Source organism: Malus sylvestris, chromosome 7 (assembly GCF_916048215.2).
Source record: "Malus sylvestris chromosome 7, drMalSylv7.2, whole genome shotgun sequence".
NCBI classification, from domain to species: domain Eukaryota; kingdom Viridiplantae; phylum Streptophyta; class Magnoliopsida; order Rosales; family Rosaceae; genus Malus; species Malus sylvestris.
The window spans coordinates 31,607,265-31,627,936 of NC_062266.1; the positions used below are offsets into that span (position 1 = coordinate 31,607,265).

Sequence of the window (20,672 nt, forward strand, 5' to 3'; positions counted from 1 at the left end):
GTTAAGGTTTTTGGGAATTGTTTAAACATAAGCTGCCAAAGTGTGACACTATTTCTAGTAGACGGATGACTTTTCTAAAATTTCTGCTCCTACTTCCTCTTCTCAACCAACGCATGTTTACGGGCAACAATTTGGGTTCCATTTTACCGAATTCAAAGGCATCAATGGGAATCTAACAAACAAAACACAAAAACAAAAAATAAAAATGGAAGCCAAAGTTTTTGATAAAGTGATATTTGTCTTATAAGGTATTAGATAATTCATATATTTTTTATACGTTTTATATATTTGGTTGTGAATGTATTAGTATGTTGTAATATATTTTTGACAGCCCTATAGTTCATACGAACAAAGAAGAAATCGAAAGTGGGAAAGCAAGCAATGTGAAGTGAGGCGCCAAAAGAACAAAGGCTTAGAGCAACTCCACTGTTGGAGTTTGCTCGGGGGACAGGCAAGGAAAAAGGGCCCTAGAGGCCGGGCTGTGGACTCCAGCGTGGGGGAGCCCGAGGAACTGTGGAGGCCCGAGCAGCGGGCCTGTGAGGAATTGCCAGCCCGAGAGCTCGAGTGGATCTGACGGAGGGCTGACGTCAGGGCGACGTCAGTCATAATATAAAATTAATAAAAATAAAAAATATTAATAAATAAATAAAGTAAAATAAAAAAAATAAAAAAATTGTAAAATCCAGCTTCAAACGCAACGGCTCTCGTCGGAGTTCGTCGCCGAAGTGATGAACACCCACAGACAAATGGCAAAGATGGGTGGCTGAGGTGTGGGAGCTGCTGAGCTTGAAAAATGGCACAAAAAATGGGAGAGATGGGTCGCCGGAGATCGGGACTATTGATGAAGGCTGAGGTGGTTGGGATGGTGAAGATGGAGGAAGAGAGGTGGCAGTGGGGGTGGTGAAGATGGAGGAAGAGAAGTGAGGAGGGATTGGTGCGTTGGGGGCGGGGGGGGGGGGGAGACGGGTTGAAAACTGGGTGTGGTGGGGGGGGGGGGAGGATGCGTTGCTGAGCTTAAAGAAAAAATGGTGCGTTGGCACCATGTGAAAAGAAGAAGAAAAAAAAAAGGTTTTGGAATGGTGTGCTGCACCATATGAAAAGAAATAATAAAAATAATTTTTTAATAAAAAATGACCAGACTGATTAAAAATTCTATCCAAAATTACAAATAAAATTATTTTATATTATTTAAAAAAAACTAATATTTTATTGTCTATTGCCAAGGCTATTGAAGTGCAACGGTGGAGAGCAAAAGTGTATTGCCTGGAGGATTACTGTTCATTAGAGCAGTTACTGTTCACTGAATGGATAACATAATGTATTACCTAAGAAGATGGCTCCAACGGTGGAGTTGCGGGCAAAAAGTGACCAAAACCCTAATAAATAAGGGAAAGAAACAAGAAAACAATGTGAAAAGAGATGTGGAACCCACAATTACAACTAACAAAGTAATGTGAAGGGGACATACGTACCTACCTAACTTCATGCATGTAATGATTTTGCTTGTGTTTTTACCGGTGAATTAAATTTCATCAACTATCAAGAGAAAGAAAAGGTTGCCACGCCTTTTGCTCAAGTCACGACTCCCGATTATCAAAAGGCCGAACCAAAGATTTATGGGGTGTGCTATCCACACATCTAATTTTACTTCTCACACATTTTTTGATAATTTATGTCCATTAATCTTCTTCAATTCATCTAATCCGACGACCAAAAATTAAAAAAATGTGTGAGAAGTAAAATGGAGTGTGTGAATATCACACTCCAAGATTTATTTATAGAGAACTATAGAGATTTTTCAATATGTCGACCAAGTTTAATAATATAATTGCTTAGAATCTTGAAGAAAATTTTTTTTTCAACCAGTCGTATTATGATACTAGTATACTAAACTATATTTTTGGCTCATTTGAAAATTTTATTCTGTTGAGATAATTGGAATACGCTGCAGAATAAGTTAACTGTGGTTGCTCCTACCACTGCATAATGTCCCCACCAAACTGCATTATTTGAAAAACAACATAGTCATGTGATCAACAAATGAGCTACAAAGTAAACAATTCAAGCACAATATTATGACAATTTGCAGCCGACAGGCCGCTATCAAGGTTTTTGCTGGCTGAAAAAAAATGGCCACTGGTACTAATTTCCTTTCTTAAGCTGAAAAAATGGGTACTGGTATGAAAATTTGGGCGTGACTCTTTAGAGAAATGAAAAAATCAGTTACACCTATTCTATGGTGTTAAGCAGCTGTCTCATTGTTCAATAATGATTTGGTTTGAAGAAAATATACAACTAATTATGAACCATAATTTTTTCGGAAGAAGATTGATGCTTTAGCTTGTTACTGTTAAGAAAATAGGTTGTCCATATCATGAGCAATTATTGGATTACTAATGTAACTAGAGCCATGATGAGCATGATTATACCAAAGAAAAGAGAATGTTTTAGACTGATCATGAATAACGAGAATCAATTATTCGTGGGGAACGTTGAGCTTAAGTAGTATACCAAAAGTTAAATGCTCGTTTGTAAGTGTTTTTAAAATGACCGGAATCTCTTTTAAAGAAAATTCTTTTGAATTCCAAAAGCAATCGAACTGTTTTTTGTGTTTCTTGCATGAAGTACTTAATGCTTTTCTAATATTCATTTGTATTTTAACTAAAAATTAATTTTAAAAATATTTTTATCAAAAGTTTTTTTCAATTATTTTAAAGGAAAACTAATAAAAATGGCTTGAAAACTTTGAGTTTTAACGAAAATGAAAAAAATAAAGGGTAAAGTGAATAGTACAATAATTGACTTTTTAGTATAAAAATTTAATTTTTCGTTAAAATAAATAATACCGAAATTTTTTTGTTAAAGTTCTCTTATTTTAAATCACTTTCAAACTATCCAAAGACTTTTTAAGATATAGAGACCGAAAGCAAAGAATAGTACAAGACTAGCTAGCTAGAAGTATCTGTGGAAAAAGATATAATTTTCTTTTAAAAAATGTTGAATCATAACAGTGCTATCTTTCTATATTAACACAAATTAATTGAAAATTGCATAGTGGTAGTGGAGATTTAGGTTTGGGAGCCTAAGAACTGAATAATAGGCTTTATAAAGTTTTGATCATTTGTCCTTAATAATAAAAACCATAAATGTTACTTAAAAAAACAATGTAAATTATAAACGCTTTTACTGAAAGTTCTTTAATTAGAAGCATGAATTTTTTTAAAAATAAAAACTTAAGTGCTTCTTAAGAGCATCCAGTACTTATCCAACATGTTTTTATAACTCATAAAGAGTTTTAACATTTTCAATCAAATCTTATAAAAATTGCTTTTAATTATCTAAAAAATTTAGCCATTTTAAAAGCACTTCAAACATGCGGGAATCTAATCTTTTTACAGAACAAATAACAATTGCTTGAACACTAGAGAAATTCTAAGTGAAGGGAAAAAGAATTGAATGTGTTTATTTTTCTCTTATGTTGGACATGTACAAGTAATATTAGATATCAGATTTCTTCAGAAGCTTTTTGCAATTGCATGTGTCTTCTCTGTCACAACGAAGACACAGAAAAGATGAACAGGTAGGGTTTTTATAGCCACGAGTAACCCACATTCACTTGTCTGCGGTCCTTCAACTTTGTATCAATTTTGAACCAGAAGGACTCAAGGGCCAGCTAAAATTAGTGGCAAGACAACCACAAGATCTAAATTTTGTGGGTCTATGAGTCCAATCCTCTATCCACCATCATCAATCTCACTCTCTCTGCATCCTCCAACCTACCCACATTGCCATAAACCTTCATCAAAAGCTCGAAATTACACTCGTTATCCAGCTCCAGATCGAAAACCCTCTGCAGCAACCTCCCCAATGCTCACATTGCCGTGAAGGTAGCTAGCATACAGCAATGCACCCCACAAAGCCGGACCAGCATCGAACTCCATTCCATTATGATCCCTTTAGCTTTTTTGTTTCGGCCTGCCTGCCTTCCGTAAAGATTCACCATACAAGCATAATGTTCCATCATTGGATTAATTCTGTATCTATTTTTCATGACAGAAAATAGTCTCTGGCCGTCCTTCACCAAACCCAAATTGGCGCAAGCCGATAAGATTGACACAAATGTGGTATTGTCTGGCAAAGCACCGTCCTTCTCCATCTGATCAAAATACAGCAAGGCTTCCCGGCTTTTAGAATGAGCTGAAATGATTGTATCCCATGTTACAACATCCCTCTCCGGCATATGACTAAACAACCATCGTGCTCGATTCAGCTCGTGATGTTTGGAATATGCAGCAATCAAGGCATTGGCAACGGACAAGTTCCACTCAACTCCATGTCGAACTACCCATCTGTGGATTTGAACAACGAGCTCCAATGATGGGACCGCAGCGAGGACTGTAGATATAGAAATAGAATCCGGCTGGTGCCCCTTATCAAACATTTAGCGAAAGATGTCCAGTGCCTGCAGCAAAAGCCCGCCACGCATGTAACTCGTGAGCATTGTGTTCCAAGAAACCTTGTCCCGATTAGCAAGCTTATAAAAAACTTTCCGAGCTTTCACAATGTCGCCACATTTGGCATACATGCCCACCTGTGCATTAAGCACAAACCTGTCATTCAACAAACCCAAATGCACAACATGCCGATGCACAGCCTCACCAATCTGAATGAACCCAATTCCCCAAAAGCCTTCAAAACTTGAGGGAACGTGAACCGGTCTGGTTCAATCCCCTCTTCCTCCATTTGAAAGTACAACGCCATAGCATCCTCGTACAAACCCAATTCCGCATACCCGAGATAAGCGCATTCCATGCAAAAGCCAGCACGTCCCTCTAAGGCATTTCATCGAACACCTCGTGAGCCTCCTCCATAAGCCTACTTGCAACATAAAGTCTAAGCAGCTTCGGCTAGAGGCCTACATTTCGACGCAAAAGGCTTCTGGGAAAGTGCTTATGAACCCGGAAGCCATACTCCATTGCTTCTAGCTGCTAGCATATTCCAAAGGGAAGCAAAGGTTTGGGTGTCGATGTTTACTCCTTTGTCAATGGATGTTTTGAGGTCCTTAAGGACCGCGTAGAGGGCTTGAAGCTTGGTCTGGGCAGGTGGTTTGGTAAATAATGTGGGGTGTTGGAAATGAGGAGGGATTTGGTGTTCTGATTTTGGTGAAGTTGTTTCTGCTTCTTGTTCTTTTTGCTTTTGGAAGAAGAGCAGATGCTCAGTTTTGCTGTGTGGAGGCTTAGCAAGTGAAATGTGGTCACCAATTTTTGAAATATTGTTTGCAAACTTTCAATTTAAAAGGGCCTATAATCTACTGGGCGAGTACACTGCTTTTCACCAACAGGGCAGATGACACCAAATACTTGAAAAAAAAAATTTTTAAAATTTAAGTACTGCTCTGACCGATTGACTTAACTCAGGTATGCAACAAAATTATAATCTTTTCCTGTACTACAGTACATGCATCTTAAGTATCAGATTAGTTTTTGGATTAACAGTAATGAAATGGGCCAGACCTCAGTTATACATTTTTCACTTGCTGCATAGTTTTCCTTCCGGCTAAAGCGGGGTACATGCAACCATCAAAGTGACAAAGTGACATATCCGGGGCAGATAAAATTAACCCAGTTGATAAGTAATTGATTTAGATTTCACCATGCTTTTTTTAGTCGAAACTTCCACTCGTCGAGACTCTTGTGGACAGCAGGCTAACCTCTGGTGATCTTTCCCAGAGAGAAGAAAGCATGAAATCTTGCAAAGCTCTGCTATCTTTTACTCGAACGCTCATTTGCTGCAGAAAGAAAAACAAGTTATTGACTCATTGGCCCCTCATACCAACTAAAAAAAACCTCGTTAGCCTTAAATATGAGCAGAGGCTAACTTCTTGCACAAAATTAAAATTCTTTTAGGCTGTAATCTACGTTTTCATGTCATATATAAGTTTCTAATGTAAAAAGGGTACAGAACCTGGATTATCAAGGACATTGAAAATGGAGGATTACCAAGGACGATGAACACTGAAAACAGGATATGGGGAATAACAGAATGTACCTCAGCGCAGCAAAAATTGGCCGAACTTTTTCAAATATGTCATCCACCGTTCCCACTGCATTGATCTGCACACATGAACTTATCAATTTATACTTCATGCAATATAAGTTAGACCCGAATCAAAATGGTGTGCAACAAACTCAACAAGAAAGACACAAAGAAGAAGTAATTAACAATTAAATATACATGTGAACAAAAGATGAAGGGGAAATTATCAGAGATCAGCTTCTCAAGGCTAGAAAACTTCAGACATGCAAGAAGCTCGAACTATCAAATGCCACGAACCTAAAAGCATTCAACCCGTGAATGTGCCGTTTACCTTGTGAAGTTTTCCCGTTTTTGAATAGTGATTGATAACGGGCCAATTTAATTCGTCAAATATTTCAAGACGTTTTTTTATTGTTTCAATATTATCATCAACTCGGCCCTGCAATAAGCATCAGACATTAAACAAATGCAGGCACATACACAATCCAACCCTATAGAAAAACATAACACATAAGCACCTGATTACGATTTAGCACTCGCTTCACCATCTCCTGTTCAGGACAGTCAAAGAAAAGCACAACACTTGGTTCTGTGCCAATCTGCAAGTTTGATGAAGCTAGGAATGAGGAATAATTTGGTGGAAAGTGAAACACTGCGGTAGATTTCACATTTATGTGCATGACATGATCTAGCAACTTTTCTTTCGAAAACACTTAAACTAAGATATTTAACTGCTAAAGATTAAGTTGATCCTGGCAGCAAGGTCAAACAAGACTTGAATTTTCTGAAGCATTAAACAGAGTCAACATTGCCATATTGGCTCACAAGAATAGAAGGAAACTTACAATTCGTTCAAATGCCTCGCGGTTCTGCTCGCTTCGAGGGAAGCCATCAATGAGAAACTTATCATTGTCACTTGATTCCATCTCCTTTTGAATGAGCTGGACCGTCACTTGAGAAGGAACAATTTTTCCTTCTCTAATTGTACCAAGAATCACCGAGCTGAAATAATAATTCCAACCGCAATTGAATTAAGAAGACCACGAAATGCACAAAGAAGCTAACCATAAACAAACAATGAGAACGAAGAATTATTACCCATATGCGCTATTGGAAGCTATCTCCCTCCTCAACAGATCCCCTGCACTGACATGAGTGAACCCAAATGCCTCGACCATCTTCGCACACTGAGTACCTTTTCCACTACCAGGACCACCTAAGATTCAGAGCACCACAGTTACAATCTCTACGGCTTTCCGAAAAGATGCATAAAAAAACATAAGATAAGCATCCCAAAATCTTACCTAGCACAAAAGTTATATACGGAGCAACCCTTGACTGCATCAAACAACATAATCAAATCAAACATGATAAAAAAAACTGCATCTTTCTTACATCATAAGATCCCATTCAACAATTCGTAACTTGGGTTAAATCTACAATTTCCTTACCGGCGTTGGAATCTCGGATTCCGAGGAAAACGATTCCCAAACCTTGAATGTGCATGCTTCCTGCGGTCGGTCAGTAATCAATAACATTTCATCGGGAAACGAATAAAAATATCGTAAATTGGTGATTGCGATTGAATGCGAGCTGAGGGAGAGTGTGGAGTTGCATATACCTGGCAAAGTTTTGAGGGTTTCGAGCGAGAAGCCAGAGGAGAAAGAGAAGCCGCGCGCCTCCACATGTCTCTGTAGCGTTGAGTTGCTCCGATTGTTTTAGCTTTTTTGGGTTGACGTTTTTCACCGAAGCATTACGTCGAACAGGTAGATTGCGTCATTGCCTCCTGGTGGGGGTGCACCGCACGTCGGTCCATCTTCGTTCAGAGGGAGACGAAACAGAATTCGAATGCTTATGGGCTGTTAGAACTTTAATCCACCAAGTCCATTTCATATTTCAATTGGGCTCCAAGATGAATGGTTAGCGGAAAATCCCAACCCATCAGAAAAAGAAGCCCAAAATTCATCATCCTCATCTTCATCAACTTCATCATCATACCTACAAAGCACTCTTTTTATGGGACTCTAACAACGTTCTCAGTTGGACATTCTCGGTTCTTTTTTTCATTCTGTAATATTGTTTGATGGTTAGAATTGTCAGTTATTTCGAATTTAGTTAATTTTTGCAAAAGTTTAAAAGATAACTTGAAAAATAAACGATTCATAAAGTCTGTTTCCTCCTCGGGATGAGAAATAGAACCGAAAAAGTAGAATGAGAAGGTTGTTATTCAAGCTCTTTCTATGAGCTAAATTTAGCGGCACACATGTGTAGGCTAATTCTAACTATTGGTCACGTGAGATTCACAAATGTATTAATGGTTAGAATCAATTAATCGTACGCGCGCATACAGACTAATCTCATTGGTAATATGCGTGGAGTTCACAATTTATCAATAGCCAGATAGTTGCCAACACACAAAATTCACTTGGCCATTACATTATTATCATACCGTCAATCAAAACCGAACTCTACTCCGAAGCAAATCAAAAGTTAACAAACTCAAAAACACTCGACAATGATTTGATAATTGGGAACTTTTCATTTGATTTAAGATTTTAGATAATGTCGGCTTTGGTGAATGATGGGTTTAACATTTTCTTTTTTGCACGCGAGGAGGTGATTTGAAAGAAAACTGTGGACTGCATGGCCAAAGACAAAAGGGATGTTATCGTTTGCTGCCGAAACACTCAAAGTTCATGTCGAGTTTATTAATATTTTGAGAGCAAACAACTCCCCCCACCACAACCCACCAACATCTTTGAAAAATTGAACACCACACCTGTTGAATTGATTGGACAAAGGTGAGCTACTTGAAGTTTTGGAAGGTTAATTATGTTTAAGTTTTAGCTTAATGACGATGGATGAACTCACGCATTACATCACTAATTTGGATAATGATATCAGTAGTTGTGGATCTTAGCAATAACAAAAGGGTTTTGATATGCGAAAGTTGTGTATTCAAATGCTTATTGTTTGCAAAGAGATTGTAGCTTAGCTGGTTAAGAACATTTATTCATTTTTCTAATACCACATGTATAAAAATAGGTTTTTCCAGCTAAAATAGCCTTTGAAATTGTCATAACAATAGAACTTTTACGGAATGTTTTCTTGTATTACTTGTTCTGAAATATATACATGTACAATCTAAGTTCCACAAGGAAACAAAAGCTTTAATACAAACCTACTTAAAAAAGGACTCCTATTATTTACATTCCTTTTTTCCTAATATTGACTCATGATCAACACTCCCCCTCAAGTTGGTGCATAGATATCACACATGCCCAACTTGACAAGTGAGTCATCAAACTCTCGACTACATACTGCATGAGTTAGAACATCTGCAAGTTGCTCATCTGAACTCACAAACGGGATCGATACAATCTTCCTTTCAAGTTTCTCTTTAATAAAATGTCGATCAACTTCCACATGTTTTGTTCTATCATGCTGTACCCGATTATCAGCTATATCTCTCGCTGACTTATTATCACAGTATAGTCTCATGGTCTCCTTTGGCTTGAACCCAAGCCCCTCAAGAAGTTTTCGAAGCCAGAGAAGCTCACAAATGCCGTGAGCCATCCCTCGAAACTCGGCCTCAGCTGAGGATCTTGACACTACCTTCTGTTTTTTACTTCTCCATGTGACCAAATTGCCTCCTACAAAAGTAAAATATCCCGAAGTAGACCGTCTGTCACCTACACTTCCTGCCCAATCAGCATCCGTGAACCCCTCAATCCTCAAATGTCCATGCTTCCGATAGAGAACTCATTTTCCAGGTGCAGACTTTAAATAAGCTAAGATACGCATAACAGCAGCCATATGATCTTCACTCGGTGAATGCATAAATTGACTTACTACACTTACTGCATAGGCAATATTTGGTCGTGTATGAGCCAAATAAATTAGTCTCCCTACAAGTCTCTGATATCTCCCCTTATCAACCGATTTCTGATTCGGATCCAAACATAGATGATGTTTTTCAACAATAGGAGTATCAACTGGCTTACATCCCAGCATACCAGTTTCTTTTAACAAATCCAAAACATACTTACGTTGTGACAAGAAAATACCTTTCGAAGATCGAGCAACTTCAACTCCAAGAAAATACTTCAAATCCCCTAGGTTCTTCATTTCAAACTCAGCCGCAAGATTTCTCTGCAGCCTTGAAATCTCATCACAATCATCCCCAGTAATAATCATGTCATCTACATAGATGATTAAGGCCGTCACTTTTTCCTGTCTCCGTTTGACAAACAATGTATGATCAGAATGACTTTGGTAATACCCAATCTTTTTCATAACTTGAGTAAACCTATCAAACCATGCACGAGGCGATTGCTTAAGCCCATAAAGAGACTTACGCAACCGACATACTCCGGTACTTCTACCAGCACTGTACCCAGGAGGAAAATCCATATATACTTCTTCTTTCAAGTTCCCATGAAGAAAGGCATTTTTCACATCAAACTGTTTTAATGGCCAGTTCATATTAGCAGCTAAAGATATCATAACTCGTACCGTATTCATCTTGGCAACCGGAGAGAACGTTTCTTGATAATCTACACCATATGTTTGGGTGTATCCTTTAGTTACCAACCTTGCTTTGTACCTGTCGATTGATCCATCGGCTTTGTATTTGACAGTGAACACCCAGCGACAGCCAACTGTTTTTTTTTTCTCTGGTAAAGACGTCACCTCCCAGGTATTATTCTTCTGTAGCGCCAACATTTCTTCATCCATTGCGTTTGCCCATTTTTGATCCTTTAGAGCCTCCTCCACACGGGTTGGTACTCGAGTAGCCTCCATATTGTCCACCAAAGTCTTGCGCTCTGGTGCAAGACCATTGCATGAGACATAGTTGGCTATTGGATACTTCACCTTGCCTTCCGGAGAAAACCTGTTAGGTGGCACACCCCGATTTTGTCTCGGTGGCAGCTTATATGTATTTACATCATTACTTGTATTAGTAACATAATCATCCACAATACTTACCTCAGGTATATCCAGAGAAGATTCATTGGGCAGCATTGTGGAGCTAGAAAGAGAGGGGGGTACATTAGTAGGCTCGTCAACAACCTGTCCTGACTGCATGCTACTCTCGGCAACAGTCTGCAGGCTGCTCTCGACAACTGTTGGAGATTTATCACTCTCGGGATCACTCTCATCTGGAACCGGTCCTGACTGCATGCTGCTTTCGGCAACAATTGCAGATTTATCACTCTCGGCATGTATGATCACTGCCCCATTATGCACGGCATCAACCACATGGATTCCTTCCAAGTCCAACCATTTCAGATCATCACTAGAGCTCTCCCCCTGGTGATCTGAAGATGAAGATACGGGAGCATAAAAATACTCTGATTCAGAGAATGTCACATCCATGGTAACATACATATGACGAGTCGCAGGATGATAACATTTATATCCTTTTTGGTGAGAGGAGAAACCAACAAACACACAACGAAGTGCACACGGATCCCACTTAGTGCGATGAATTTTCTGAATATGCACATACGCCACACACCCAAAGACCCGGGGTTGGAGAGTATGAGAAGACACCACAGGAACATGTTGAGTGAGGACTTGAAAAGGAGTTTGAAAATTAACCACCCGAGAGGGCATACGATTAATCACGTAGACGGCATAAGTAACAGCTTCAGGCCAAAAAACCTTAGGAACAGAAGCACCCAGAAGTAGTGCACGTGCCGTTTCTAAGATATGGCGATTTTTCCGTTCAGCCACCCCATTTTGCTGTGGAGTATAGGGGCAGGTTGTTTCATGGAGAATGCCTTGATCACCAAGAAACTCTGACAACTCACGATTAATATATTCACCACCATTATCAGAACGAAGAACTTTAATCACACAGAAGTATTGGGTCCGAAGCATTTGAGAAAAATTCTGAAATACCATACCAACATCACTCTTATTTTTTAACACATATAGCCACGTCATACGAGTGCAATCATCAACAAACGTAACAAACCACTTAATCCCAGAAGAAGTAACAACCGGAGATGGTCCCTAAACATCAGAGTGCACAAGTTCAAACGGTAAAGCTCTTTTATTCATACTAGGCGGAAAAGAAGCACGATGGCTTTTAGCAAGAATACATACTTCACAATGTAAGTCTGATTCATTTATTCCACTAAATAAACTAGGTAACATATGCCTTAAATACCCAAAAGATGCATGGCCTAACCGACGATGCAACAACCACACTGCTTGTAAATTACTAGACCGGGACGCGCGAACTGCATTTGCTCTTCCAGAAACGACGTCGTCCACGTAGTACAACCCCTCTCTCTTAGTGCCACGCCCAATTATCTCCTTGGTCTGAATATCCTGGAGTAGACAAAAAGACGGATACATTAGAACAACACAATCCAATTGTTCAGTAACCTGTGGTATGGATAATAGGTGATGGGATAAAGACGGAACAAGCAAGCAATGATGTAAGGGAAGTGACGGGGTGAGATGCACAGTGCCGGCACCACACACGGGTGCCAAAGTACCATTGGCAGTTGATATATTTTTCCTGTGAGATGTAGTCATGTATTGAAACATATTTTTATCATATGTCATATGATCCGTTGCCCCAGAGTCCAGAATCCAACCTGTATGGTGCTATTTCTCGGAGGCTAAGAAAACATGTCCCATGGTACCTGTGTCGGACGACGAGGCACCCTGAGTACGAGTCAACAAATTCTGACCAGAGTCACTGGGGCTAGGCACGGCTTCCTGAACAGTGGGTGTAGCCGCAGCAAGGGAGGCACGGCCTCCACTGGACCCGGCTGCTCCACGCTCCTTGGCACGCAATTTTTTCTTTAACTTTGGGAACCAATCAGGCACCCCATGCTTAGCAAAGCATGTATCCCCAGTATGACGGGTTTGTCCACAGAAATTACACTTCAAATCATCCTTATTTTCTCGGTTGAAGGGACGATAATTTAAAGATTGATTAGAGGAATTACTAGAACGATTTGTACCAGCTGGCCGATAGATCATTGCCATGGACGGCAACCCTCCTTGATTGTTACTTCCACCCATCATGGTAGCATGTCGTTGAGCTTCACGTCGAACAACAGAAAACACCTCATCAACAGAAGGTAAAGGTTGAGTACGTAAAATATCACTACGCACTTTATCAAACACATCATCCAATCCCGCCAAAAAAGCGTACACACGATCAATCTGAATTTCTTCTCGAAACGTCTTGAGATCCACCGCACATACCATCTGGATTGGTCTCCGCTGATCTAACTCCTGCCAAACGGACTTGAGATCAACATAATACACACCAACTGGCCGACCCTCTTGACGGAGTCTGAACGATTTAACCTTTAATTCATAAATCTGAGAAATATCTGACCCATCATAGTAGGTCCGAGCTACCTCTTCCCACACTTCTTTAGCAGTACGTAGGTGAATGAAAAAACCCATAATAGTAGGTTCCATGGAGTTGATCAACCACCCTTTTACTATTGCATTCCCTGTCTCCCACGTCTCATACTCAGCACTAGTCTCAGCAGGCTCCTTGGTACTCCCAGTCACAAAGCCCTTCCTACCGCGTCCAGCGATGTGCATCTCCAAAACCTTGGACCAAAGAGGATAATTTGATCCATTTAACTTCACGGTATTGGGTACAGCAGACGCATCACTCTGAATAACGATAGGATTCACGACTTGATTATTGGTTGAGTTACTGCCCTCTAACCGCATCACGCCACTGCCTCCTGAGTCCATTCGGTGTTGCTCACCAAATCACCAAATCAACACAAAACCAACACGATACTACGTACACGCAACCACACCACACAGACAAAAAAACTGTGCAGAGAAGTCGGCTCACACACAACCAAAAAAACACTCACGGCCCACACTGTTTTCTGCAGAAAAAAAAAACGCAGGCACTCACGCACAGCGGAACGCACTAGGGTTTCGGCCTGCTCTTGATACCAAATAGAACTTTTATTGAATGTTTTCTTGTATTACTTGTTCTGAAATATATACATGTACAATCTAAGTTCCACAAGGAAACAAAAGCTTTAATACAAACCTACTTAAAAAAGGACTCCTATTATTTACATTCCTTTTTTCCTAATATTGACTCATGATCAACAATAACTCTTCACTTTGGTTCCTAATATTTAAAATCGATAGAAGTGATCTTTAAGATTGTCCACGGTCTATTGTTTGCTCATTTATGAAAAATCTCTATTAAATTGAAAAAATCACCAGTTCAATGAGAGGGGTTGATATGACAAAAATTCCTTCAATATAACAGAGATTTTTCACATAATGACCAAATGATTGCTGGTGGACTATCACATTGACCATGTCAATCGATTTTAAATCCCGATGACTAAAGTGAGGAGTTATGACAATCTCATAAACCATTTTGGCTAAGAAGTTTACAATTTTATAAGGGATAGATCCTAGGGTTAGTGGTGCTGACGATATGGGTGATGGAGTGCTTAAGTAAGAGTGAGACTAGGGTGACTGTGAAAAGGCATAGAAATTGGAGTATAAAATTGAAAAGAAAAGATAATGGAAAGGAAACTGTGGAAATGCTTAGGTGTAGCTTTGTGATTGGTTGAACCATTTGCAATGGAAGACTCCAGAACCAAGAAGGACAGTGGAATAAAATCGAATGGAAATAGATAGATCAATCAATTTCAGGTCCCATGTGCACTTTCTGTTTATTCCCTTCCACCAAGCAAGTGCACTCACGCGTCACTAGATTTACTTTATCCTCATAATTGTTTAATTCAAGCAATAATTTACATTAAAGCACGAGGCAAAGACAGAGAAAAAAAACAAAGAGAAAAATTTAGGAAGATTTGCAAAGATACTTCATGAAAAGAAATAAAGTATTTGGAGTTAACGGAAAACTTAACAGACAATATAGTGCAGTAATAATTTAGAATTCATATATATAGCCGACTCAATTTAGCAAGACAAAACTTTGTTGTTGTTGTTTTTGTTGAACTACATTAAAATATGAAGGACTAAACTATTTTAGCCATGGTGACTAAGCTTAAGTCTGTTGATAAACGTTTATATTGTGTACAATTACAACATAATCTTTGGACTAATTAGGGTTATCAGGCATGCAATTGCAAAGTCATTTTCTTGTCATGAACTTATCCTCACAAGTCACAATGCAACTGGAATGATACCTTGGAAAGGACCTTCTTGTTGCGCTATTGGGACCAAAGTTTCACTAATTAAATATGTTTTTTTCCTATACATTCTTAATATATTATTTTTTTTTAAAATATACACACATACACACTTTTAATTTATTTATATTAGGAACCACAAAAGGACTTTCTTTCTATTTGTATACTCTTCAATTCTTATGTGACGGTGCATGCTCACGAAAAGTGTGGATAACACTCCCTTTGTGCAGAAATATTGCACATGGAAAAAGGGTTTCTTTACTTGTTTCTTGGTTGATGATGGCAAGAGGTAAAAAAGTAGGTTGGCATATGCATTCTTCAAAAACAAAGGTAGGGAAATATGTCAAACATGAAATGATGGACATGACCAATACCCGTGCGTGCAAGGGTAGGATAAAAAAAATTTAGTGACGAGAACACGGGCGGTAAATCACGTATTTTTATATAAGTGGTGGGAAATTTTTTTTTTTTTGTTAAAGTTATAACACACATATCCCATCATTTGTATAGTGACACGTTATGTATCACCTCGTGTGCCGGTCACACTGAAAAATCTCTTAGTAAGAATTTTTTTTATTGTGACTCTCTCCAAGGGTATAAATAAGAATTTTCGTATTGGTTCAAATACTTGCATTAGGCTGGAGTTGGCTTTTGTCTAAAAGTAGATACGTTTTTGCTGCGTAAGAAAATTTTGAGTATAACCAAGGTATAAAATATCGATGATATCGGAAATATCGGTAGTCCAAAAACACAGAAATTTTGATGGAAATATCAGGATATTATCAATATCAATAAAAATTGAATAAAAACCACGAAAATTGTAAGAAAAAACTTGGAAATTTTTATTGAAACTTTGCATGATGTTTATTTAGTCAATTATCTATTAGTTTATCACAAAAAATTGGAAGGAAATGCATTGCATGATAGATATAACTGATTTAAGTTGATTATATAGCGAGCTGGAAAACATTGTGAGTGTAGAAAATATGTAATAATTAATGAAAGAACTTTAAACACGTCATAATCATTTATATATAATGAATTAGTACAATATTTTACACTTTATACATTGCATGGTAAGATACATGAGTAACTTAGCAAGGTCTAAAATATCGATGTTATCGGAAATATCGGTAGTCCGAAAACACGGAAATTTCGATTGAAATATCGGGATATTATGGATATTTTAGACCATGAGTATAACTGAGTATATCCCTAAATGTCTCATTCAGCACTAATACATTTTCTATTATGAAGTAGAATCTCTTTCGCCCCATGCATGAGAGAAAAAGACGGTTGATGCTACAAGAAACAGGATTTTTTAAGTTGGTACCTACAATTGATGCTATAAGATAGTAGATATATTACCTGGATATATACAAAATATTTGCCAAAAATTGCTAAATTCCATGGTAACCATCGTATCACTTTTAATTTGTGGTCCAATATTCAGTTGTGGCATACACGCATACAAGTCAAGCGTGAGACAACCACATTTTTTGTTTTTCCTTTTTTTTCTTCTAATTTTCCCTAAAAGCATGGCAGTCACCACACTAGTATATAAAGGTGGGTGGAGTGGGGCTTTGGCTTAGGAAGTTGCCTAGTGACAAAGTGATGGGCAGGCAACCTTGTTGTGACAAGCTTGGAGTGAAGAAAGGGCCATGGACTGCCGAGGAGGATAAGAAACTGGTGAATTTTCTCCTCACGCATGGCCAATGTTGTTGGCGGGCTGTCCCCAAGCTCGCTGGCCTCCGTCGCTGCGGCAAGAGCTGCCGCCTCCGGTGGACTAATTACCTCCGCCCCGACTTGAAAAGAGGCCTCCTTAATGATGCTGAAGAACAACTTGTTATTGACCTCCATGCCCGCCTTGGCAACAGGTTCTTCTGTCTTTCTAAACTTCTACCTTAATGCAAAACTTTTCTGATAGCATGCACATTCAATTCCTCATTGGTGAATTTATTTCTAAACTTCATTTTTAAACACGACGACGATATTATAAACTATTGTAATTTACAGAAAGTTAAATTTAAATGTTCACGTCCGAGCATACTGCTATAGTCGACTGATCTAACCTAAATATGCTTATGTCTAAATGTCTTAGCACAATTCTGAACTATGATTTTGTGTAGGTGGTCTAAAATTGCAGCAAGATTGCCTGGAAGAACTGACAATGAGATCAAGAACCATTGGAATACACACATCAAGAAAAAGCTTATCAAGATGGGGATTGATCCAATTACTCATGAGCCTCTACACAAACAGGCCATCACCCCAGAAGAAATGCCTTGTGAAGCAAGCAATCAACCTGCAGGCTCAGACGTGAATATTCCGCAGAATATGGATATCCCAGAACATGAAGTCTATAGCAACAGTGAAGCAAGCAATCAACCTGCAGGCTTAGACATGAATATTCCGAGGAATATGAATATCCCAGAACATGAAATCTCTAGCAACAGTGATGGCGGTGGCTCTGCAAGTGAAAATTCCCCAAGCAATGAGTCTCAGTCAGCTGAGCCAAACCCTAATTACAGTGAGGAAGATGACCCATTGTTGAGTTTCATATTATCCGATACATTTCTCGAGGATTTAACATGGGACTTTTCGACCTCGTCAGAAGACGGCTCAGCTGATAATCCAACGGAGGAGAATAGCTTAGCATGGTTCATGGACTGTAAGGATTTTGGAGTTCAAGATTTTGAGCTTTGATTGTCTGAAGGGGCGTGATTTTCATACATCATTTTTTTTCTTTTTTCACACTACGTTGATTTGTGGCATTTGGATCGAACAAATCAAGGGAAAACAAAGAACAAAAATAAACATGTGTGAAAGAAAAAAAAAATGAACGTATGAAAATCATTTTCCTTTGTATGAATTAATACACGTGGACATATTTTATATTTTCAGTACATAGCCAAAGTAACAAAAAAGTGACTGCTTGCTATGGTGACTGATCTGTTTTTATTCTATCTTATAAACGATGAGGCCATGGAAACGAAGAAAACCAACTTGTTAAGAAATTAGGTTATTGTCTTAAGCGTTTTTTAATTCCCACTAACATTATAATTAGTGGAACTTGTGTAATTCAAAAATGTAGAGAACTTTTGAACACTACAATTAGCCAATTCCATCCAAATATGGGTGGGTTGGTAGAGTGTCCTTTTGCTACAAAGCCATTCACTTTTTGTGGTTTGTACTTCGTAGTATGTCAAACAAAAGCTACCATATCAATTGAAAAATAAATTAGAACGATCTAATTGTCGAATGATATTCGGTCTTCATTAAGTTAAAAGTCATAAATTTGACTCACACGAATGTTAAAAATGCGAAGCTATACAATGTGTATTTGTATTATGCAGTTATTAGTTGACACTTATTGTTGAATGGTTATCAACCCGTTGTGGATATTTTTTGTAACCCCACAATTTGACAAAAAGAAAAGCAAAAATAAAAATGATTTATATGTAACTTTTTGGTACAGTTAATATTATTTTTCATATAAAAATGTGAGAAGATAAGGTGAAGAGAATCGTGGTTGATCCAACTAATATCTTGTACCCTACCCTTCTATTATTTTGTCACCAAGTTGTGTATATAACTCTAAAATGGGAATTTGGTCCCCAATTCTTATAAATTCTAAGGTGAGATAATAACCAAGCCAAAGGCAACGTATAACGGGCAAAGTTTTAAAAATTGCTAGGTGCTAATCAAGTGGCGGGCAAAGGCTTAGCATCTAAGGGCCTAGACGGGTTTTTAAATTTTAATTAAATTTACAATAAATAACAACAAAAAGATATAAATAAGTGACTACAATTGCTTGAATACATAAAATGAAATATGTAGTAAGAGTTATTTTACAAGAAAGAAAGTCTAGAGTTTGAATATTATGTTCAAACCCTTAACCTAAAAAAAATAAAAAAAATTGGACTGCCTAAAGACTTCACTGATTTACTAAATGCCTAGGTCCTAATCGAGGCACCTGATCTCCGCCGAGTGCCTAAGCCGCTTTTTAGAACAATGATAATGAGAAGAATGATAATAATGTGAGGATGATATACCCTAATTAAACACAAGAAACCCCTCAATGAGTGGCCAACTCCAAAATAAAGGTGGGATTTCTTTATCAGAAAAGTAAAGGCCTACTTTCAATTGATTTTTTTTCCTATTTTAATGTACCTATCCCCTAACTATTTTGTTGAGTAATATTTCATTCTCAACCTATTTTTTGTTGTTTTTCGACCATTTGGTAGGCATGGAACACAAGATATTCTTCATTTTTAACTCTTCTATCGATCAATTACATGTTAATTAGAACATTACTTTTTCTTTTTTAAGAATAAAACAAACAAAAGAAAGAAGAGGGTCGACCCCTCAAATGGTGGGTATTTTGTATGATTGTATATGACAATAACGAAGAAATTGTGTGAAATAATAAAAATCAACTCATGAAACGGGTTTACTTTTGGGTTTTATAAACACCAAATTATGGCATATCCCACCAAATCCAAAATAATGAGGCAGCTACAGCCTATACCAAATGATCCAAATGTGGATTCATAAAGTGAAACCCTAATTTAAAATACATTCCAGTACCCGGGCAAGGATCCTCTCCGGATCCTGTCAGTGCGGAGCCTTGGGATCAATTGATCTTGTTCGTTCAAAACAAATGGAATGGCTACAATTCTGCAATCTTCTGTTCGCTACCTTCTCTCTCCTCTTCTTTCAATGCCTTCTCTTCTCTTGTTCGCGAATCGAACGAATTCGCAACAGAAGAGGCATGTCGTCATAAACTGCGCCAGAATAGATGCTACGATCCCCGACGAAGGCGCGCTTCGTGCACAACGAGCGCTTAGATCGGAGACGGTGCGCTCCAATGGCGTGATTTGTTTTTTCACCGTTCAATCTGTGGTGAATTAGCAGGATCAATTGATCCAAGGCTCCGGACAAACAGGATCCGGAGAGGATCCTATTCTCCAATACATCACCATTAGATGCATCACTACCATTGTTCTCTGACATAAAGAGGCAACGATGTATCAAATCCGGGTTTACCTATTTACATGTTTGTTTCAACTCCAGTGTATTAAAAGCGTGAGGCGTGGGCGAAACGTCCGAAGGATAGCCCGGCTTAGACGTGAGGCATGAGTCGAAGCAGGACCTAAATTTGTAAAGCATGAAGCGAAGCCTTATGGAATCTAAATTTTTTTAATATATACACTGAATGTACACATATATTATATTAAAAAATAAAAAATTATTAACCAATAATCACTCTGACACATATATAGACATATATGATATTATATATATATATATATATATATATATATATAAAATAAAGAATGAAAAGCATAATTAGCGCATATATAACAATGCATACAAACAGCACACATCCAATATATAAAAAATAAAAAAAAGGCAGAGACAATAGTGCAAGGAAGAGGTATGAGATAGTTA

At 38.2% G+C, this 20,672-nt stretch overlaps 2 protein-coding genes and 1 pseudogene across 3 annotated transcripts; 1 reads left to right on the forward strand and 2 right to left on the reverse strand.

Annotated features, from left to right (window-relative positions):
• Positions 1-3,437: 3,437 nt before the first annotated feature.
• On the reverse strand, positions 3,438-5,291 carry LOC126630281 (pentatricopeptide repeat-containing protein At4g25270, chloroplastic-like; annotated as a pseudogene).
• A 129-nt stretch (positions 5,292-5,420) lies between these two features.
• On the reverse strand, positions 5,421-7,883 carry LOC126630681 (UMP-CMP kinase-like). Of its 2 annotated transcripts, XM_050300833.1 has the most exons (9): positions 7,658-7,881; positions 7,488-7,547; positions 7,341-7,374; positions 7,135-7,252; positions 6,882-7,038; positions 6,555-6,635; positions 6,368-6,475; positions 6,049-6,113; positions 5,421-5,788 (listed from the first exon to the last, which is right to left on the reverse strand). In XM_050300833.1, the coding sequence occupies exons 1-9, from the start codon at positions 7,721-7,723 to the stop codon at positions 5,782-5,784; spliced, it is 696 nt and encodes a 231-aa protein (XP_050156790.1). In that variant the 5' UTR covers positions 7,724-7,881; the 3' UTR covers positions 5,421-5,781. The 2 variants fall into 2 exon arrangements, with proteins under 2 accessions (XP_050156790.1, XP_050156791.1); XM_050300834.1 differs by lacking the exon at positions 6,368-6,475 and having other exon boundaries at positions 7,658-7,883.
• Positions 7,884-16,813: 8,930 nt separating this feature from the next.
• Positions 16,814-18,332, forward strand: LOC126627980 (MYB-like transcription factor ODO1). The gene is made up of 2 exons (XM_050297559.1): positions 16,814-17,095; positions 17,348-18,332. The coding sequence occupies exons 1-2, from the start codon at positions 16,833-16,835 to the stop codon at positions 17,922-17,924; spliced, it is 840 nt and encodes a 279-aa protein (XP_050153516.1). The 5' UTR covers positions 16,814-16,832; the 3' UTR covers positions 17,925-18,332.
• The last annotated feature ends 2,340 nt before the right edge of the window (positions 18,333-20,672 follow it).